This window comes from Balaenoptera acutorostrata, chromosome 16 (genome assembly GCF_949987535.1).
Source record: "Balaenoptera acutorostrata chromosome 16, mBalAcu1.1, whole genome shotgun sequence".
In the NCBI taxonomy this organism is placed as follows: domain Eukaryota; kingdom Metazoa; phylum Chordata; class Mammalia; order Artiodactyla; family Balaenopteridae; genus Balaenoptera; species Balaenoptera acutorostrata.
Window position 1 is genome coordinate 64,594,990 of NC_080079.1, and position 22,583 is coordinate 64,617,572.

General features: G+C 53.5%; 1 protein-coding gene across 1 annotated transcript in view; it reads right to left on the reverse strand.

Moving 5' to 3' along the window:
- COL13A1 (collagen type XIII alpha 1 chain) overlaps positions 1 to 22,583 on the reverse strand; it is an 82,556-nt gene that overhangs the window by 26,576 nt on the left and 33,397 nt on the right. Inside the window, exons 15-24 of the mRNA XM_057530607.1 lie at positions 14,087 to 14,131; positions 13,126 to 13,158; positions 12,492 to 12,518; positions 9,929 to 9,982; positions 8,839 to 8,925; positions 7,288 to 7,341; positions 3,931 to 3,975; positions 3,485 to 3,553; positions 2,129 to 2,152; positions 576 to 638 (exon numbers count right to left, since the gene is read on the reverse strand). Of these exons, the coding sequence (XP_057386590.1) occupies positions 576 to 638; positions 2,129 to 2,152; positions 3,485 to 3,553; positions 3,931 to 3,975; positions 7,288 to 7,341; positions 8,839 to 8,925; positions 9,929 to 9,982; positions 12,492 to 12,518; positions 13,126 to 13,158; positions 14,087 to 14,131 (501 nt within the window). The remainder of the gene's footprint in view (positions 1 to 575; positions 639 to 2,128; positions 2,153 to 3,484; positions 3,554 to 3,930; positions 3,976 to 7,287; positions 7,342 to 8,838; positions 8,926 to 9,928; positions 9,983 to 12,491; positions 12,519 to 13,125; positions 13,159 to 14,086; positions 14,132 to 22,583) is intronic.

The following is a 22,583-nucleotide window of genomic DNA, read 5'->3' on the forward strand; positions in this document are numbered from 1 at the left end:
GATCAGGGAAGGCTTCAGGGAGGAGGTGGCCTTCAAGTTGGGCTTGGAATACGAAGACTTTGAAAGGTAGGGAAAATGGGAAGGGACTTCAGGGCAGAGGACCTCATGAGCAGAGGACAGAGGGGCAAATGTGTTGGCCTTCTGGGAAAAATCACAGGGGTGGGGCGCAGAGGATAAAAGGGAGCAAAGGCAGGAATCGAGGGAGGGGTGAGATTGGGGAGTGGCTCAAGCGCCACGTGCCCTGATGGCGGGTTGGGTCCTTGTTGTGGCTCTGGCTGGGACGGGGGCTCGTCTAGAGCCGGCCCCACCACATCAGAGGGGTCTGTGAATTACAGGAGCCTGAGACAGACAGCAAGGGAAGAAAGGCAGAGCTGAGGATGGGGGCAGTGAAGCAGCGGTGAAGTCGGTGGGCAGGCGGTGCCTTGGAGCTTTGGGGAGAATTGAAGGCTGGAGTGAGGTGGTGGCTCTGGGAACATGAGAAGGACACAGATGAGGGGCAGCCGCGGGGTCCCGCGTTCAGAGACACACGCAGGGCTTCTGCAGTGTCTGCGCCCCCCTTCTCAAGACAGTGTTACCTTCTGGCCTGGGATCCCTGGAGCTCCGGGTGGGCCAATCTGCCCAGGAAGACCAGGGGGGCCCTAGGAAAGGAAACAAAGACACATGGGAGAACTTTCCAACTGAGGAGGGGTGGCCTGTCTCCAGAGAAGTGTATGTGGAGGCTGGTTTATAGAGATTGGTCATTTCCAAACATTTCATCAGGGGCAGGAACACTTTTTTTTGCAAAGGAAATATGGAGACCCCACAGTGTAAGGCAGATAAGCACTGAGTGTGTCTGGATTAAAGTGGGGGGTGGAGAACCTAGGGCCATGCTTATCAGCCTCTCCCTCCCTGTCCATCTACACCCTGGGGGCTCCTTGGGCTCCAAGAAGATAAATCTGACCTTCCCTGACAGTGACTTAAAAATGTCTCCAGGAAGCAACCTAAATGTCCATCAACAGCTGAACATCTGGCATATTCATACAATGGAATACTACGCAGCAGTGAAAAAAGAACCGAGCACTGCACAGGCCATGCCATAGAAGGAAGAAACCCTGACACATTATGCGGAGCAAAAGAAGCCAGATGCAGACACCTACATACTGCATGATTCCATTCATAGGAAACTCCAGAACTAAAGACAAATCTAAGCTATGGTGAGAGAAAGCAGATCAGTGGTGGCTCGGGGTTGGGCATAAGTGTGGAACTGACTCCTGAGGTGCATGAAGGAACTTTCTGAAGTGATTGGGGTGGTGGGTACATGGGTATATATATTTGTCAAAACTCAGCCAATTCTACACCTAAAATGGGTACATTCTATTGTATGTAAATGATTAATTCAAGGTTGATTTTTAAAATTAAAAAAAATGTTTCAGAAAGTTTTGCTTCAGAGAGCTATTTCAAATAATCTATTTTAATGTTTCCAAATGAAGCTCACTGATTCCAGAATCATGTGGTTAATATCAATTTCTGGGATTGGGGCACTGTACGACTGGTGCTTAATTCTGGCTAAGTGTGTTCTGTGGCACATGGCCACTAAAAATATTAAATGACATAAAATGTGAGTTAGTTTGAGAACGTTGTGATCTCCCCTCTCTTCTCTGCCTTGGAAGTTAAACCTGGTGGTAATCATTTTAGCTACAAATATTTACTGAAAGCCTGTCACTGGTAGGCACACGTGCAAAATCCAGGCTTGGAATTCACAGGTTTTCCAGATGCAGAGAATGAAATTGATTTCTAGGAAAGAGGGAAAGGTAGAGGGTCGCTACTGAGTTTTTTTAGGATTATGCACTTTATTAGCAAAAGATTGGGTAAAAGGAGAACATGAAAACATCCTCCTCTATACCACTATTTCCTTGACACAGCTGCAACGAGAACCAGTATTTGTCCTGTGACAGGAGTGCACCACCGGGTCGGTGAAGAGCTACTCCAGACGACAGCCATGACCCTGCTCAGGCTCAGGTCAGCCCCTGCCCCAGCACTGCAGGGTCAACCCTAACCTTCTGGAGGCGAGACCTCCAGTCCTGGCTTCCAGGCTGCCCTCCACCAGCCCTCAGCCCAGTGCCCGGGGAAATCAGGAAGGAGGACTCACCATCAAGGCCAGGGTCCGGATCTCCTAAAAACCAACACCATGCGATCAGTTGAAGGGCAAATAAGAGCCACATGGAGGGTCCCCTCGGCCCAGTCCTGGAAACGTGGGCGCTGGGCCCCTCGAAGGAGCACAGTAGAGGTAGACCGTCTCGGGGGGCCTGTGCCTTCCAGCCCCGCCCCACCCTTACCTTTCCCCTCCCCGAGGCTTGTAGTCACTGGGCAGGGAGCACCCCGCGAGCACCAGACGCTATCCTACAACAGATTCCTACGTGCCCTAACATGGACGGCAAATTGTCTCTTTACAAGAGCGGGAGGGAAGCAGCATCTCCTGTTCCTTCTGTTTGTTTGGGGTTTTTTTTGGCCTCGCAGCATGGGGGATCTTAGGTCCCTGACCAGGGATCGAATGCATGCCCCCTGCAGTGGAAGGGTGGAGTCTGAACCACCGGACTGTCAGGGAAGTCCCTCCCATTCTTTCTAATCATTCACTGGGACCCTTCCTTGATCTTCCCTCTTCTCCTAGAACCCAGATTTAAGGCTCTGATGTACCTCCCTTTAAACAGACAGACACAATAGAACAAAACACGGCACCACTGGAAAAATAAATTAGAGGGACAACTCTTGGCATTAAAAAAAATAACGGTACAGCTTGTAAATGGATTCACATAGGTACAAAGATTCCTTTAAAGGAGCGGTTCTCAATCTGGGGTGATTCTGTCCCCCTGGAGACATCTGGCAATGTGCAGAGGCATATTTTGGTTGTCATAGCTGGGAGTGGGGAGGCATCTATGGGCATCTAGTGGGTAGAGACCAGGCACGCTGTTGAACATCCTCCAGCACACAGGACAGGCTTCCCCACAACCAATGCTACCCAGCCCCAAATGTCAGTGGCGCCCAGGTTGAGAAACCCCGCTTTTAAACGAGGGTACCTTATGAACCTGAAATATGATTACATTGACACAAAGGTAGATGTGTTCCAGGAAGACAGATTCTACCATGTGAAGGAGGAGGGTGTGTGCTGGAGAAATGGAGTCCTAGAACCCCAAGTGGGCCAGCACCCCTCAGGCGCCAGGAATCCCCAGTTATGGCTCTCGGTGACCCAGAGCCAGGGTACCTGGCCAGCTGGGCCCAGACCCAAAGCCAGGCCATCTGGATTTCAAATGAGGGGGCCGTGTGCATGGGGGCTGCATGGGGGAGGCCGAAGGGGAGAAGGCAAGGGGATGAATCCCCGGAAGCTCTGCCCAGCGGCCTGGCCTCAGGGACATGAGTCAGGGTGTTGGGATGCTCAGCTCTCTCATCACACAGCCCGGAGGCCCATGAGCACCTCCAGGTCTCCCGTCGCTGGGTAGGCCCCGCTCACCTGGAGAGCCTCGTTGATGTTTCCGTTGTAGTCCACCATCTCTCCTTTCCCGGGTTCGCCCTTGGAGCCCTACGAGACAAAGGAGACCTGCACCCAGGGCCTGGGCCAGTGGGGACCTCAGGACAAGCGCTTCTGCTCTCTACCATCACTGGCTGCACAGGGGATGCAGAGCAACTGGGGCGGCTACTGGGGGCTCCAAACACTCTCAGAGGATGCCCAGGGGCTCCAGAACCAAAGAGAAGACTCCGTGTGAGAACCCTGGACTAGACAGACCTGGGGGAGACTGAGTCCGATCGTGGCTGCAATGTCAGACCTCCTATCTGGGGCCAGAAAGCTCTTCCCTGCTCCCCCCACCCCCCGCAAGGCCCCGGGGACAAGCCACTTCACCCTGTGACCCCAGGGAGGTGAGATGTGGTGCTATGACTCTGGGTGAGAGATGCACGTACCTTGGGGCCAGCAGGTCCCTGCTCTCCAGCTGCTCCAGGCTCCCCCTGTTGCACGACAAAATTGGAGTGAAATGGGCACAAAGTCGGGTACAGAGAATCTGGTGTCCCCAGATGGGCCGTGTGTTAGGGTACTCAGAGGGGGCCAGGAGGCTCAGCTCAGCTCAGGCTGAGACGCGCAGGGCTTCCTGTGCATCCCGTGCTGGCTCCACCCCTTGGGAAGCACCTCCACCGGCCAGCAAGCCCCTCTCCCTCCCAGCTCCCTCCAGCTTCTTGCTGGAAGATCTTCTTTCTGTCCCACGTTAGTTGTTGGTGATTCCACCCATGTCCGTCTGGCCACCTCCCCCCCCTCCCCTAAGTCAGCCACCTCCTCGGGAGCAGGGACCAGACCCTCTGCCCCTCTTTATTTCTATCCTGCTCAAGGAGCAAGGGCTCAGAAAGTTTTTGCCAATTGCCTGGGTGGTTGACAATTGCCGTGGACAGCCCAGGCGGTTCCTGTCTGCTGGTGAAAGACCCAAACTGTGGGAGGAAACATGGGGGCCAGGGCGAGGCATTAGAACACCCAGCCTCCTGGAGCAGGTCGGGATGGGGGGATTTGTTCCTGTTGGAAACAGGCCAGAACTGTGGGGAATAAATGAAACGTGGTGTAAATTGTGAAAGGCAAACCATAGTTCCAATTGTTCTGGGATAATGTGAACACTGAACACATTTTAGAAAATCAAGACAGAAAGTAAAAATAAAGGGAAATAACACCATACACAAAAATAAACTCAAAATGGATTCGAGACCTAAATGTAAGACTGGACACTATAAAACTCTTAGAGGAAAACATAGGAAGAACACTCTTTGACATAAATCACAGCAAGATCTTTTTTGATCTACCTCCTAGAGTAATGGAAATAAAAACAAAAATAAACAAATGGGACCTAATGAAACTTCAAAGCTTTTGCACAGCAAAGGAAACCATAAACAAGACAAAAAGACAACCCTCAGAATGGGAGAAAATATTTGCAAACGAATCAACGGACAAAGGATTAATCTCCAAAATATACAAACAGCTCATTCAGCTCAATATTAAAGAAACAAACACCCCAATCCAAAAATGGGCAGATGACCTAAATAGACATTTCTCCAAAGAAGACATACAGACGGCCACGAAGCACATGAAAAGATGCTCAACATCACTAATTATTAGAGAAATGAAAATCAAAACTACAATGAGGTATCACCTCACACCGGTTAGAATGGGCATCATCAGAAAATCTACAAACAACAAATGCTGGAGAGGGTGTGGAGAAAAGGGAACCCTCTTGCACTGTTGGTGGGAATGTAAATTGATACAGCCACTATGGAGAACAATATGGAGGTTCCTTAAAAAACTAAAAATAGAATTACCATATGACCCAGCAATCCCACTACTGGGCATATACCCAGAGAAAACCATAATTCAAAAAGACATGTACCCCAATGTTCATTGCAGCACTATTTACAATAGCCAGTCATGGATGCAACCTAAATGCCCATCAACAGACAAATGGATAAAGAAGTTGTGGTACATATGTACAATGGAATATTACTCAGCCATAAAAAGGAACGAAATTGAGTCATTTGTTGAGATGTGGATGGATCTAGAGACTGTCATACAGAGTGAAGTAAGTCAGAAAGAGAAAAATAAATATCGTATATTAACGCATGTATGTGGAACCTAGAAAAATGGTACAGATGAGCCGGTTTGCAGGGCAGAAGTTGAGACACAGATGTAGAGAACGGACATATGGACACCAAGGGGGGAAAACTGCGGTGGGGTGGGGATGGTGTTGTGCTGAATTGGGCGATTGGGATTGACATGTATACACTGATGTGTATAACACTGATGCCTAATAAGAACCTGCAGTATAAAAAAACAAGCAAACAAAACAACTAATACTAAACTTTCATTGGGTTATTTGTATGGAAATATGTTAATATAAATGTTTCAGACATTACATGAAATTTCTAAAAATCTTATATGTTCTGGTATAATGTTATAAGTCATAATCCTAGTTATTACCTTAAAATGTATATCTCAGAAATAACTAATTTTCTTGTCAACTGCATTATTATGAACTTTCATCAGATTTTTAACTGTGGTCACTTTTAAGTCTTTTGTCATTTACAGACAGTTCTGTGTGTACTCTGATGCTTTTGCAAATATGTTCCTATAAAAGGGTTTCATCTTTAAGAAATTCATGGAAAAGACTCTGACAAGTACAGGTTTCTGGTAACTGACTGTACTGCTGAACTGAATGAATAAGCATTTTCAGAACTCTAATGAAAAACTGATGAACTCATAAAAGTGCTAACAAAAGATCAAGATGAAAAAAAAATTAATTACATGGGACTGAGTGAACTGATGAGGATGAGTATAATTTTTGTGACTTTCTGTCTGAATTAAAAAAAAAAATCCAACAAGGACTCAGAGGCAAAGAATATACAAATCAATTTTCACTGCAAAGTAAAGGAGCTGTTACAGTGGAGGATTACTGGACTGAATGTCAATATTATGACATAGTATGAGTGTGTTTCATGTTTGGTAATTGCAATCATTGTTGCTTTTGTTGTGGTCATCCATGTACAATGCTTGGTGTCAGTCTATTTATCTCTTGTAAAAATAAAATACAGTGTGTGTGTGTGGAAAAAAAAAGAAAAAAAGCACTTGCAAAAAAAAAAAAAAAAAAAGAAACAGGAAGGTCTGCTTGCTTCCCTGAAACCCAGGTCATGGGTACAACACATTGGAAAGACAAGTGCTGTCAGAATTTGTAGTGTGATTCACTGCAAGTGGGCTCAGTCCCTAGTAAAGGTGATTTACAGGTGTAAAAAAAAAAAAAAAAAAAAAAAGTAAATAAAATAAAGGGAAAACAAACCCTTTAATATAACTCAACTGCTGCCGACCCTGCCCTTGGCCGGCTCATGGAGCCTCGCCTCCAGGTAACCTGCCTTGCACCTCCCCAAGCCCACAGCCTTTCAGTCACGGCGCACCTGCGAAGGACACAGCAGCACCAGGCTGACCCATCCACAGGGAGTAGCTGGAGGGAAGTGGGGCCCCGTCTTTACCAGTGGTGTGGGAGCTAGCAGAAGCAGGGGCTCCGGGTCTCTCCCCAGATCCAGCGTCCCATCCCTGGGCCTGCCTTTGCCTGGCCGCCGTCTCAGTGGAAGTTCTCCAAAGCCCGAGGCGACCAGGAGAGATGGTAGGCACGAGTCATGGCCGTCAGCCCTGTGCCTGGAGGCCCCGCAGCAGGACGGCCAAGACTCTCTGTCTCTCTCTCTGAACTCCCAAGCTGACCCTCATCCTGCAGCTCTTAGATCTGGGGGCTCCTGTACCTTGTCTCCTTGCCGTCCTGGGGTGCCCGCCTGGCCATCAGCTCCAGCTTCCCCCTGGGCAAGAGGAGAGAGATGGGTGAGGGCACACGGGGCAGCGGGGACTGCTGCTTCAGGGGCAAAAGATGGTCTTGCTATTGATGTTCTAGTAAGTGTCTCTGGGTCTCTGTCTCTTTCCCTGCTGGCTTCTACTAACTCACCCCATTCCACCTGTCTGACTCCTTCCCACCCTTGGGCCCCACCCAGGTCTCACCTCCTCCTAGCAGCCCTCCCTGACTACTCCCTTCCTCCTCTGGGCTCTGTGCTGCCAGGCCCTCCTCAGGTCTCGGTTAACACACGCGTGCCCAGTTCTGTCGAGGCCCCTAACTGTGGACTGCCATCAGCCTCCGGGGCAGGAGGCAGGTCATTTTGGAGCCTGGAACTCTTACACACCTCATCAGGTCCTGCCTGGGGGACAGAGGGGAGCGGGAGGGGCCTGGGCACGTGGGGATGGGGTGCCCAGGAGGCCTAGGACAGGAGGAGCAGGGAGAGGTAGGAGGCGGCCCACTCCAAATACTTCATTTATTCAAGATTTTGCCTGGTCCTGGAAAGAGGACATGAGTCTGGGGACAGTCTTCTAGCTTTCCCTTCTTTTTGTCCTAGGATACAGGGACAAGAGTGACCAGATTTCCCCAACCACAAATCAAGACCCAAGACGTGCCTGGTATCCATGCCCTTCAGGGTCAGCGGGACAGGCTCAGCACCGGGCATGCCCTGGAGGCTGGGTGCTCGTGCCAGGGAAGCTCTATTCTCACCACAGTCACGTGGGAATGTGGCGCTGCGCCCGAGACCCTTCCTGCCACTTCATCTTGCCTGTCTGTGGGGTTCCCTGTGGCTCCCTACACTATATTCCTGCGAATTGTGGGTTTGCTTCTCCTGCTAGATGGTGGGCAAGCCGAGGGCAGGTTCTCGGCAGCTTCACAGCCCATAGCAGGTCCCTGATAAACATCGGTGGAATGAATGAGGGTATTGCCTCAAATCATGCAGAGTAATTAATCCTTTCCTTATAAGCTAAGCAAGAGACCCCCTTATTTCCCTGTGCTGCTAAAATAAACCGAGCAATGCAGGAGGCATCCGCTTGGCAGAACTCAAATCTTATCACTGCAGCTTCCACCCTCTGCAAGGAAAGTGTGGGCAGCCCCACTTGCAGCCGTCCCACTGCTGCAACCTTACCTCCCCGCAGTGCGCCACACCAGGTGGGCCCAGCTGATCCCTGACCTGCAACTGATTTACAGCCTAAGCTAGGGGCCTTTCTGGTTGTCCTAAGACCTTGCAGCCATTGGTCCTTGACTCAGTTACATCATAGCCATTTGAATCAATGAGACCATCCATCTGCCCTAGAGATGCTTGGAAGCAGAAGTTTGGTCCAAATGACCTTTCTAGAATCCACTGGAAAAACCACACAGAGCAGGAGAGAAGGCAAGGAGCCCAGGACACGGAGTCCCCAAAATGGACTAAGGATAAAGGCCACAGGCAAACATCTGCCTTGAGCACTGATCCCAGGGAAAGACTCACCTTTGGCCCTGGGAGCCCAGGGAGCCCTGGGGGCCCAGGCTCCCCTCTGCCCCCTCCAATGGAGTTGCCGGCATCACCTTTTTCTCCCTGGGGGTGGAAGGTAGAGTTACCATCACTAGCTCTGGAGGAAGGTTGTTGATCCCTGTCTTTTCTCCCCTCACAGTTCGAAGGACTGAAGGCAGCACACTGCCTCTCAGTCTATGCTGAATGTTGGGGGACATTAAGGGACTGTGGCCTCCAGGATGGCTGGGGACCAGAGGCCTTCAGAAACCTGGCTGTGGGATTTGAGGAGAGAATGGAGCTGGTTACTGAAGGAGAACGGGTGTAGAGCTAGAACAAGACACCCATCAGGACCAGGAGCTAGAGCAGTGTTTCTCAAAGTGTGTTCCCTGGAACACTCCTTCCGCTGGTTGGGAATATTCAAAAAAAGGGGTCTGGTGGCCAAACAATGTTGGAAAGGCAAAGTGAAATGAAGCTTCGCACGCTCTTTCACTGCAGGGTGCTAGGAGCCTCTTAGGCCAAGGTGCCCATGACTCTCTGAGGAGCCTGCTTTATTTATTTAAATTTTTACTGGAGTGTCGTTGATTTACAATGTTGTGTTAGTTTCAGGTACACAGCAAAGTCAATCAGTTACACGTGTACATATGTCTAATCTTTTTTAGATTCTTTTCCCATATAGGCCATTACAGAGTACTGAGTAGAGTTCTGAGGGACCTGTTTTATATAGCTTTCCCCAAACTTATTTGACTCAAGTCTTTTTTTTTTTTTTTTTTAAGTGGACTTTCTTACGGAGCTCACATACGGTGGAACACACTTTCAGAGCTGGTGCAAAGAAATCAGACCAGGTCATAGCTACTAAATTCTTTGAATTTGGGCATTTTTTTTTTGCCAATCAGGGCCTCCCATGTGGAACCCCATGCCTCTGTCCCCCGAAGCACAATCTGGCTGTTTTCCAGCTGCTTTCCGCCAGTCTGGGAGGGACACCTCCGGTGCTGGGGCCCATGTGAATGTGCAGGGCTAGGAATGTGGGTGGGGATGGACACTGGGGCCTTTACACAGAACCCACCATTCAGAGCTGGTTGCTACCCACCTTCTGCCCTAGGAGGCCGAGCAGCCCAGGGGGGCCCGAAGCCCCCTTCTCACCCTGCGGAGGAAAAGCAGACAGTTTGGGTTAGGAATTGTTTCTCCAGGATGTCGGCGAAGGCACCAGCCCTCCAGCGTCGGGCCTTGGCTTTCCTCTCTCGTCTCCCTGCCCCTGCATGGGCTCTTCTCGGAAGGACTCCACTTCCTGCTGGACCCCATCAGGGACCTGACTCCTTCCTTGGGACACTTCACACTGGTATCGTTATCCTCCCAGTCCTGTGTGGGCGGGGCCCTCAGCACTTACGCAAGGAGAGGGGCCAGGAGCGTTTAGTCACTTTTTGGGGTCTCCTGGGGACAGGCGAGCAGTTCAGAATGCCAGTATTTGGGAAAGGCTTTTTTAAACCGCTTGGCTCTTTTTTATGTTTGTAATGTCTAGCAATTAGATACCCCTGGTCTCTAGGGAGAGCTTTCCGTCTACCTCCCCCCTACCTCTAGGGAGGACAAAAACCGTCGAACCAGAACTTCTCCTTTGGAGGAATATTTTGAGAAGTTTGCCTCCTATTATGGGTTGAATTGTGTCCCATGAAAATTCGTATGTTGAAGTCCTAACTCCAAGTATCTCAGAATGTGACCTTATTTGGAAATTGGGCCATTGGAGATGTAATTAGCTAAGTTATGAGGTGGGCCCCTGATCCAATATGATTGGTGTCCTTATAAAAAGGGGAAATTTGGACACAGACATGCATATCGGGAGAACACCATGTGAAGATGAAGGCAGAGATTGGGGTGATGCTTCTACAAGCCAAGGTACATCAAGAATGCCAGCAAACTACCAGAAACTAAAAGAGAAGCACGGAACAGATTTTTCTTCACACCCCACAGAAGGAACTAACCCTGTCGACACCTTGATCTCAGACTTCTGTCCTCAGAACTGTGGGACAATACATTTCTGTTGTAGAAGCCACACAGTTTGTGGTCCTGTGTTAGGGCAGCCCTAGTAAACGAGTAACCGCCCCCCCCCCCTAACTAGCTTCTTCCTGAAGAACACTTTTTCTCCCTTATGGCACAAGTCCCAGAGCCCTGCTCTCATTGCAGAAATGAAGGGGTTCCGAGACTGTGGACGACCCCTCACTGCAGCAGTGACAGAACCAGGTCCAGCACCCAGGTCTGCCTTCTATGCCACAAAGACTTCACTTTGATTCAGGGTGTCCAGTATCAAGAAGGCCCCTGCCTGGTCAGCGTGAGAAGCCCCACTCTCCATAGCCTGAAGGCTGGTGGTTCTCATAGGTAATAATATAAATTGAGGACCCTGGGGTTGTAATGTGCTCACGTGTCTCAATGAACTTTTCAGCTGGAGACACAAAAGATGCCACACCAAGTCTTTAGCTGTCTTCCCCTTGCCACCTGCCCTTGGGTAGAAGCTGAATGACAAAATGGCCTGAGGCAGGCTAAGGGAGGAGAGGAGGGGCAGATAAGGGTCCAGGTGACGAGAGGGATGTGAATCCTGAGGCCCCAGCTGGCCCTGTTGCGCCTGGGCTGTGCCTTTGCCTTTAGCTGGGGCACCCCCTGAAACAGGCCAGGTCTAAGGGAAAGGGTGCGGTCCTGCCCTACAGAGGTCCTGGGGGATGGGGGTCGGGGGGAGGGAAAGCTTCCCTTCCTTCTAGGCTTTCCTCCTGGGTACCCAATGGCTTTCAAGGAGAAAGGCTGTGCTCTTGAGTGTGAATTTTCTGAAGCTTTGCCAGGCCATCGAGGCACTCCCTTTTTCCTGGGGACACATGCACCCACCGTACACTGCAAGCAGCACGCCAGCCATAGGGGTGGGGCAGGCAGTGGGGGACCAGCAGAGGCCAGGATGAAGGGAGCACACACTCAAGGACACAGGATCCTACCCTCTGCCCCATCTTTCCCGGCAAACCTGGGGGCCCCGGCTTCCCTGTTGCTCCTGGGTCTCCCTTTGGGGTAAGAAGAGAAAGTCACTGATAAGAGGATGGGGTATGGGTGGTGAGGGATACGAGGGGCAGTAATCATAGACCAGTGTTTCCAGAACACTTGCCTCGTAAGACGCTCCTCTTAAAAAAAGAATGCCCTGGTCAGAAAGTTTGAAAATGCTGCACAGGACCCTGCATTTTTTTTTTTTTAGAGTTTCCCAATTTATATTTAGCATAGTAAAGGCTCTGAGAAGGCCTGCAGTAAAGACACCTGCGTAATAGTTTTAACCCTGCATTTCTCAAACGTATTTGACCATGGAAACTTTTTCTCATGTTACATCTCTTATTGTCCTGGATGAGAGAGACAGAGCCCTCTGGGTGCAGGGGGCAACAGTCACCACTGGAGCTGGTGTGAATGCAAACCAGACCGCTGCCCAGGCCAGGATCCAGGCAAGGGGGAGGCATCTGCAGAGCATTCCTGAGGAGCAAGCCCCTCCCGGCAGGCTCTCCTCTGCTCAGTCAGGTCCCCAGCCCCAGGCTAGCCTTCGGGGGGGACCAGGAGCAAAACAACAGCAGCCCCTCCCACCTCCACCCTACGCCGGATGCTCGGTGCAGCCCAGAACGTTGTCTCTGTATCAGTACCTTGGCTCCTGGGATCCCAGGCTCACCCTGTGTGGGAAAAAAACAAGACTCAGGCAAAGAAATGAGAGAGCGAGAGTGAGTGAATGCAGGAGCAGAGGAGTGAAGGCATCTGAGGGTAGGGGAAGCGTCTGGCCAGCCCAGGGCTTTCCTCTGCCTAGGACTCAGGCCCCTCCTGGACTGTCCCTTATTCTTCCCCCAGGTGAGAGGGGTGGCAGGTGTGAGGCAGCCCAGGAGGAGGGAGAGGAAGGAAGGGGCATTTGCTTTGGACACGGTGTCCCTGTAAGTGACCTGCTGGGAGATCCACATCGAGCATTTGTGCTTCTGGGGTGTCCCCACCCATCTGCTGAATTTTGGAGTGTGAAGGAAAGTGCTAGGTTCCTTTCACATTGGCAGGCTGGCAAGACCTTTAGTTGAGGCTGGTAAACCTTTGCCACTTACTTGCAAGGCTTAGTTAAACACCTGTTGTTCAATCTGTCCATCTGGCATAAATGTTGCTTTAAGAGAAGTGGTTCTGAATCCTGTCTGCCCCCTCCTTGGTCCAGTGGCCACCCAATGAGCCCCTGAAGCCCAACTCTCTCCTCTCTCCATCCCTCCCATCCTGCCCCTCAGGTGTTGAGTTACAAGGTCCACTGACCTTCATCCCGGCCACAGCGATTCCAGGAGCCCCCTGGCAGAGAGAAGGAAAGGCATGGGGATTTTCTCACCCAGCGGGAAGCACAGAGGAGGTGGCCAGCCTCCTCTCCCAGCCTCTTCTTGGAGAGATGCGAGATGTGGAGGCTTCTGCCTGCCCCCAGGCCCACAGGGAAGGGGGTTGCTGAGCTTGGCACAGAGGGAGTGGGCCCGAGGAAGAGGCTCTGCACAGCTCAGCTGGGCTCCCTGGGCTTCCCACCCACCTGCTCAGCCCCTAGACCCTCCCACCCACCTGCTCAGCCCCTAGACCCTCCTGGGGGACTCACAGGGCACTGTATCAGGCAGCCCATGGCTGGGCTAGACAGGGGCATCCCTGGGTGGAATGCGGGGAGGGCTTCTTGGGACAGGAAGGGAGGAGGAGGGGATGGAGGAGAAAGGGGAGAAAGGGAGAGCCACAGGGAAGGGGGACAACAGTAGATGGCTGAGTTCACCAAGCTCATGGACCCTGAGGGTGCCCGTGGGACTCTCCTCAAGGCAGCTCTCTGGCCCTAAGCCCTGATGGACTGGGGAGCGTCTGGGAGTGAACCCCATTTCCTTATCAGCCCAAGACCACCAACTTTGAGGTAAATAGGCTGCCAAGCACACCACTTAGTAAATTCCAAGCGAAGGTGATTTTCCCACATGGGTCTCAGAACTGCAGCCAGAGCTGGGCGTACCTGAGAGGACTTTTATGACCCACAGATGCCCACAAGGAGGCCTGGCCATGTCGGGAGGGCACTGCTGAGTGATGGCACATGGGCCAAAAAGGAACACCCCTGCCTGGAAGACAGGCCAGGCAGCAAAGGGGAGAGGACGGGAAGAAACGTGCACCCCGTCTCCTGTCTTTACAGCAAGACAGGACGTGGGAAGGAGGAGGAGCTGGGAGCAAGGGCTGGGGCTGGGGGAGCTGCCTGGGGGTGGCGTACCTTTGCTCCGTGTTTGCCCGGCATCCCTGGCATGCCCCGTTCTCCCTGAAGGAAGAAACAAGAGAAACAGTGAGAAGAGGACCAGACTCAGGGCCCAAGGTCTTGGCCCTGGAAGCATGGCCTGCAAGGATGTCAGTGAGAGTGGTTGCTGTGGAAGCTTGGGATGACCGTTCAGCCCATGAGGAGCTTTGAGGTCCCCACCATTGCCGGCAGCCATGGTGGGCCACTCTCCTCAGCAAGGTAGACCTGCACAAGGTCCCAAGTCACAGACCACAGAGCAGGAAAGAGCCCCAGAGAGAGGCCCACCAGGAGCCTGCGTCCAGGGAGGGGGAAAGCGGACTTGCACAAGGTTTCCTGCCTGACAGGGGCCTGGGCTAGGGCCGTGGGCCTGAGCCGCCCACTTGGCCACTTGCCTACTGCATACCTTCCCTCCCTCCCTGGCCTGCTGCCTCCTGCCCATTTTCACTCTGCACGTTTGCATGGGTGGTACTGCTGGCTGAGCCAGACGGGGCTCCGGCCTCTCCTCTTCCCTGGGGTCCTTTTCCTTCCAGGTTCCTTGGGTCTAACTCTTCCCGAGGACATGAGGGCTTTGGCCCCAGGTCGGGGAGGGTCCGCCTGCGCTTTGGGCGGTGGGGGACTGTGGATGGAGGCAGGGCACGGCCTGGAGCTCCCGAGCCCACCCACTTCTCTGCATTCCTGGCCCTGCCTGGCCAGAGGCACCAGTCACGGGGCTGCTTCTCCAGGATATCACGCTTGGGCTTTGCTCTACCATCTCGGCAGTGTCCTGTCTTTTTGTGCAACCTCTTTACTTCCTGGCGAAAATGCCAAATCTAAGGGGAGGAGTGAGCTCAGGAAGAACAGGGAGTGTCCTGCCCTCCTTGGAAGGACACACCAGGAGGAGATGAGGCTGGAGGTGACAGCCAGCAACAACTGGGGGCCGAGAGTAGGTGAGCCAAGACTTACCTGTTGTGTCAGAGAGGGAGGGGTGCAGGGGAGGAAGGAGGCCTTTGTCTCCACGAGTGGAACCCCAAAAGAAGTCCCAGTGTAAGCCCCAGCCAGGGCTCAGGACGCTGTGTAGCATGCGTGGTAGCAGCTCAGACCCTGTGGCCTGGAGGCCAAGCTGCATATCCCACAGGCAGAGGGGGAACATGGCCTCACCTGGCCTCCATCTTTTCAGCTGACCTCATCCCTTCCCTGACATCTTACAGGAAGCCCTGGCTCACCCTTCTCCTTGCAGAGGCTGGAGCTACTTCCAACCTTTCCCCTCCATGACTGGGCCTCCACGCTGGCATCCAGAAAAGCGTCCAACACACAGACTGCACAGTAACACTCCTGTACTTTGAAACTGCCACCGCCCGGCAGTGACTGTGGAAAAGGGGCCAGGCTCCTGAGCATGGCATTCCACCCCTGCTCCTTCCCGGACTCATCGCCTCACATCCTGACACCTACACTGTTTCTCTGACAACATCACTCGTTTTCAGAATTCTCTGCCTTTCTGCTATTTCCTCTGCTCAAAACCTTATTCATCTTTGGGGTGCTGGTCAAATGCCATCTCCTCCTGAAGCTTTTTGCTCTGCCCCATAGCCCAGTGCTGGTTCCTCAGTGCAGCGGGAACCACTGTGTGTTCCCGCATACACAAATCATGTCTGCTGGGGATGGCTTCACCTCCATCCTCTTTGGGCCAAGTCTCTGAATTCTGCAAAAGACCCAGAAACTTTAGCTCCAAATGCAGGAGCCCTCCCTCACCCGAACCCACCAGGACCCCTGAGCCACAGGCAGGGGTGGTGGAGCTGGACTCAGAAGTGACCACAGCAGACAAGCTTGTGCCCCAGGTCTGCCCCAGACACTAAATTCTGGTAAATCCCTCTTGTGGGAAAGAGTGGAGAAAGGCACAGTCATTTACTGTGTCTGTTATGTGTCTAGCACTGAGTTAAGCCTTTACATCCTTCTTCTATTCAATCTTTAAGAATTCCCTCTAATCAATGAGGGAGTGGATGTTATTCCTGTTTCACAGGTGAGCAAACTGTGCCTCTGGAAGGCCAGGTATGATTGCCAATGTCACACAGAGCAGGGATTTGGACACAGGTCTTTTGTCTGCCAAGTGCAGGTACCCATTTCTCTCGGCCAACCCCAAGCATCAGATGGACTGGTGTTCCGTCGCTTCCGTTAAACACCCTCTGCAGGCCAAAAACAGGGCAAAGCCCTCTCTTCTGGATGGCCCTCAGGTCTGTGCCCCATAGGGGTGAAAAGTCAGTGCTCAGACCAGGGCTGTGTCTTTAACCACAGGCACCAGGGAAAAGAGCCGAGCCGGGGCCGGCCTGTGAGCACAGTTCTGCTCTACGGCCAGCAGAGGGCGCCACAGGACTTCATCAGAAGTCTGGCAACAGTGGCTGTAGAGCGCCAGCCGAGGGCCTCATCACTCTTTCCTTTGGAGGACCCCTGCTCACATTCCAAACAACCCAACTGGGTTGACTCAGCCCCGAGGACACCAGGCAGAGTTCCCTGGGGTGGGGGCGTACAGGTGGGAGGTCAGCTTGGGCGTCCCTGACTATTCAAGGACCTCCTGTTTGCCCCATTCATCCTCTTCCCATCTTTCCCTCAGCTTTCCCCCAATACATCTGCCCTCACCTTCCCACCTCCACCGAGGGAGCTGGGCGGGGAGTCAGGAAAGGCTGTCTGTGTGACCCTGCATAAGTCACTTTCTCTCTCTGGGTCTGCAAAGTGGGATTGGACTAGACACTTCCTACCCACCCCTGCTCCTGAGAGGCCAAAGCTGAGGAGCTGACACTGGGTGTGTTGGCAGTTCCAGAACAAGGCTCTGTGGGGGAGGGAACGTTAGCTCTGGGTAAAACTGCGGCTCTACGAGGGGCTCAGTGGGTCTCCTCCTGCTCCGGAGGACAGCCTGGGATGCCTCAGCAGGGGAGGAGGCTGGGGTCCGCCCACGCTCTCCAATCTCCCCGTGAGCTGTGCAGAGCAGAACCCTGGGAGCGAGGGTTTCCGGGCTAATCGGGGCTGTCTTCAGCCCATGTTGGTTTGTATATAAAGATACAACCGCACACTCCGGGGAAATCTGGGCCCCTTGGAGCCTCGAAGGAGGCAAGCCTCCTCGTTAGGGTGGCTGACCTTTGCCTCTTCCCTCCCCTCTGGGTCAAGTCTCTTAATTCTCTAGGTGACCCAGGCTCCCTTGATCCCCATCTCGGGGCCTCCCTCACTTCCCACCCCTCTGCTGGGCAGGAAGCAGGGGTGGCCCCAGCTGACCCCACCCTGCGGGCTCATTCCACTCTCATCAGTCTCCTTCTCCAGGGCTTGTCTCCAGGGGCTTGCCCCAGCCTGACCTCTGAACCGGCGGCTGGGCTCATTCTGCACCAGAAAACATTGATTCTGGACGGTGGGAGAGGTGAGAGCGGGCTGAGAGTCATGATCAAGGACTCCAGGGTGGCTGAGGGCAGGGCATTCGTTTGCAGGGGTGGTGGGACTGGGGATGGGGAGCATTTCCGGGGCCATTGCTAAAGGGAGGACATTGACACAGCGTGTGCACAGAGCTTTTCCTCGTGGCATGGCTTCACGAGAGCACATCTAGAGGCTCCTTCTTTCCCGTTTCACTTCGTAAAAGTTATTTTGTTTAAAAGGTTTAAGTTTGGAATTGTCCTAAATTTAGATCCACTAACTCACTAACGTCTTAGTTGGGGAGGGAGCGCTCATAGCCTGCCAAAATGCGAGGGCCCCAATTTATCTCCTGTACCTCCTGTCCTCCCAGCAGGGAGCTTGGCCACCGGATCCGGGCCATCCAGCAGCTGGGAAAGTGGGCGCTCCAAGCATTACAAAGGGTCTTGCCCCAGATGCACGGAGCATGGGCAGTGGTCGCTGCTGTGGAACCCGGCCTGCGACCCCCAGGCCAGCCCTGACCTGCCTACCACCTGGGAGACTGGCTCTTTAACCTTGGTGCCAAGAACCAAGGACGCCGGCTGGCTGGCCTGGAAGGGGTGGACTCCAGTCTTTGTGGCCAAGAAAGTGCTGGGGTGAGCACAGGTGGCTGCCCTGAATGACCTTGAAGGCCATCCAAGCCCCCACTTTTACGCTGCCACTGACTCCAGCTGCCCCTGCGCAGAGTTCGCACCAGCATCAATAGGTGCTCTATTCTGGTCCCGCTTCCAGGTGGGAGGACCCATCCTTTACCCAGATGACAGGATGGAAGCGAGCTCCTTGGAGCACAAACCGGTCGTGCTCTGCTCTCTTAATTGGTGATTTACCGTTTGTTGAACAAGCGGGGCAGGGACTTGGCAAGAAGACATAGTCTCGAAAGAGGTGGGGGGCTTCCAGGTCAGCTCCCCAGCTGAGCAAAGGTCAGGCCAGAGAAGCAGGGGGAGACGCGCAGACCTCCCTAACGTGAGGCTTCCGCTGCGGCCCAGCTGCGGGTGAGGAGGGCCCTGGGCCCGAGTAGCTCCGCACGGACTCTTTGTTCTCTGCAGGGGAGAAGTGTGGGGAGTGGAGGGCTGGGGGGAGGCCAGCAGGTGACTCAGGCCTTAAGTCTGGACCAGGGCCCTTTCCTGGGTTGGAAAAGCTGGGTGAGGAGGGCTAATGTCTTTCTCTCCCCTAAAGAGTTCCCAGGACTCCCTTCCGGGAGAAAGGCAGCTCGGCTCCGTCTTCTCTGCCCTAGCCAGCTCCGGACTGCAGAGGCCTGGGACCGCGGAAACGCCAGGTCCTCTGGTAATTAGGGCCGGCAGGAAGTGATCCGGGGAATTACCGGGGTCAGGCACCCCATCGAAGGCCAGGGCTTTGGAAGGGCGGCCGGCTTGTAATCTCGATTTGAGATCAGTTGGTTTTGTAGTTAGTTCCAAAGAGAAAAGTCAGCTCTAATTAATCTGGGGACTTTGGAGTGCAGGAGAAACAGGGCCCAGAGAGCACAGGCTGGGGGCTGGAGTCTGGCGGAGCGGGAGTCCCATCAGCCCCCACGAGGCCTCAGATCTGGGGCCCGTGTCTCAGCTCCCTGATCTGCTTTAATTGAAATGGTCTGGGTGCCCCCGCTGGGAATTCATGGCTTTGAAAGCAAGCGCTGTCCCCGCTCCAGAAGGCTCCTGCGTGTACGGTTTCCATCTGCATGGAGTGCTCTGCTGCACGTGAGTGTGGCAGGGAGCCTGGGGTGCAGGGAGGTTTCAGGAGGTTTCTCCACTGGGGTGCAGGGCTGAGACAGCTGCCTTCTCCTGGCTTTACTGGAGGTCCTGGGACCATGCCAGCTCCCTGGGGAAGCATTCGGGTGGAATCAGTGCCAATGGGCAAAGCACTCCCCTTCCTCGGTTCTTTGACTAAAACACACCAAGTACCCCAAGTTCTCTCCCTTAGATGCTCCAGGTCCTGCTCATAGAGAGCCTGGGAGGCTTGGAGGAGGGCCTGAATCCAGCCACAACCTTCTCACAAGAAGGAAAACAGCCCAACTCCCTCTTTCTTTCCTTCTAGTAGAGGAAGTGGGGGTCTGGGAGGGGAGGTGTTTGGAAATCATGGGTCCCCCCAGGTTCATAAGACCCAGGTAGTAAAGTCATTTAGAACAAGGCTTTGGGGCCAGACAGATCTGGCCTCACTGCTTTGTAGTTGTGGCCCTTTGGGGATTCACTTCTGTGAACCTTGGTTTGCTCATCTGTAAATTGGGGCTAAGAATAAAACCTCCCTCACAGGGTGGTTATAAGGATCCAATGAGACGAGGCAAGCCAAGTGCCTCGTACAGCTTGGCACGAAGAGGCCCAGTAAGGTAGATATAATAATAGTAGTTATCATTCGACAGAAGCGTGTCCACCCATGTGACGCCTTGCTCTGACTAGCAGGTCAGAATGATCCTGCCCTTTTGCAGAAGGATTGAGGAGGGGTGAGGAGGTGGGCGGGGTGGGCGTGCTTCTGCTCCTCACACCCTTGCTCCAGTGCCCTAGCCAGCCGACCATAGGGCCCATCGGATCTCCTCCCCGGGACTCCCTGTTTCTGGGGAGCCCCGCAGCCTCCAGGGGGAGCACCTGCAGTTACAGGCTGAGTGAGCACGGGGCTCTCGCAACCTGCCTCCTCTGGTCTGAAGACGCACAGCCTGCAGCCTGCAGGAGAGCTCTGGTCCTTCATGCAACCCCCAAGGCTTAACACCCAGACCACCACATGCGTCAAACTCACCCCCCACTGCCAAGATGGGCGGACCAGCTCTGATGTGCTTAGATATAAGCTCTCACCAGGTTTTGTGATCCACACACAGTCTGACAATACTCGTAGATCCTCTTGAAAGAGAGCCAAGGTTGTAATGTTTTAAACACACTTTGCGTCTTGCAACATATTTAAAGTAGATTGGCGTCATAAATTTGGATCAGATAGGTACCACATGGGCACACAACAATACTCACAGTGTCCAGGCCGCGGGGCTGGGGCAGCACAGGGCCCGCGGGCGACCCTGGGCTGTGATCTCAAGGAGCTGGTGGAGATGCTGCCCTGCTGGCCTGGCTGGCCTTTGAGAGGATGCCAGGCTGGGACCAGCTGCCAGGGTGGTGGTGGTGGTGGTGGTGGATGGAACTAATCATCAGCAAACCTCACAGGATGAGAAACGTCTTTGCTGAGAGTTAAATTCCACCCCTTACTGAAAGAAGGGCCCCGCGTGTGTGTCAAGTTGCCGGGACAGAGCAATGGAAGCAGATGTGGAGGGTCCATCAGTTACCCTGCGGGTCCCCTCATGCCCTGAACGCAAGGGGCGTCTTGGGGCCTCTGTCCCAGCTTGGTGACCCACCCACCAGTATGGAGTGGTGGGTGGGAGCAAACTCATTTTCTCAGCATCCGTGACCAAGCTGCCCTTCGTGTTGGTACCTCCTCCCCAGGCCTCAATCCAGGCAGAGAGCAGAGGGCGAGGAGGAGAGAGAAAAAGAGATCTGATGGACGCCCCAGAAAAGAGCCTGGGGGCTAACCCTCCACATCCCAGAGAAACCACAGGGGAGGGTGCTCTGTGCACAGATGGCTTAGCCTGGGGTGAGACCCCCTGAGCAGACATTCACTTCTGCACCGGAGCGAGACGACTGGCTTCCGGGTTCGCACTCATGAGACCTAGCTTCCAATTCCAGCATGACTGTTCACCAGCTGTGCAACCTTGGGCGAAGTATTAACCTCTCTGAGTTTCTCATCTAGACAGTGGGGATAATGTGCTCAAACTACTGGGCCATGGTGAGGATGAGTCAGAGAGGGAGTGAATGGACTTTGGCTAAACCAGAGATGTGAAGTATTGCTGCCCTTGTCCTTGGGCACCAGACTCTTCATCTCAGAATTCTGACAGGAAGCAAACTGCTGCCTGGGCATGGTGATCACTGGGGCTGGGGCAGTGGGACGGGCACTCATAGCCTCCTGAGTATTGCTTGACCTTGAGGAATGACCCCCAAGTCCTTGGGGGCAGACTCTTTGCTGCTGGCCATCGGTCTCCAGTGCACGCCGTTTGGCCTCTGTTGGACTAGGAGGCTGTGGCTTCGGGGATGACAGGACAAGGGTCCCAGCAGAGTGAGGGCCAGCATAGAGACAAGGGCGCTGAGACCACCCAGTGGCTCCGGGAGCGCCTACTGAAAAGTCTCAAGGACAGGCTGGGAGAAGAGGAGGCAGCAGGAGCCTTCCAGAAACCCAGAGAGGCTAGCAGCCTCGCAGCCCCTCCGGATTCCAGGAGAAGAGGCTGTTGTGGAAGGGCAGGGGGTGGTCCAGCAGAGAAAGAAAGAGTGGGGAGCATGAGTTGAGCATGAAGGAGAAGGGCCTTCTCAGTTCCTCGAGAGCCCTAAGAGCACTGATGCTTCTGACAAGCCCTGGATGCGGATGAAGAAAGGCCTGGACTGGAGGGGCCTGATCATCAAGCCAGGGTGGGGTGACGGGCTGCTCCTCTCTAGCGGGTACGGAGCCAACTCTGTTCTTAGGAAGCTGTAGTTTCCCTGAGCTGGAAGGGATTTTAGTCCAGTCTCCCATCTGATACAGAAGCTTCTCTTAACACATCCCAGACCCATAGTTATCCAGCCTCTCCTTGAATACCTCGGGTGACGGGGAGCTCCCTCCTTCTCAAGGTAGCCATCTGTACTGCTCTACCCTTAGTCATGCACCCTTCCATGCTCGAGCCTTCTCTAGCAGCCCTGAGCCTTTTCTCCCCAGCGCAGGCTTCCCAGGGGTCAGAAGCTGCCCCTCCATCCGCAGGACCATACTAGTTTTCCCTGCAAATTCAGTGCAGCCAGGGCTGAATGATTCCTCCCACAATCTGAGCCCAGAATTGCCAAAATCATGGAACCAGGCCCTCTAGCACCATGACACCCCAGCCCCAAGCTGACGCCTCTCTATCCTCAGGGCAGCAGACCCCTGACCTCCTTCCTGGATGAACTAGACTTCCCATTGGCAGGAGAGTGCAGACGCCTACCATAGTATGGATTCCAGCTGCGGGCATCCCCTTGATCCCGGGGGAATCTGCCGCCCTGAAGTTTCTTCACAGTTTGAAAGAGCTAGTCTGGTTGCTAATGGGAAA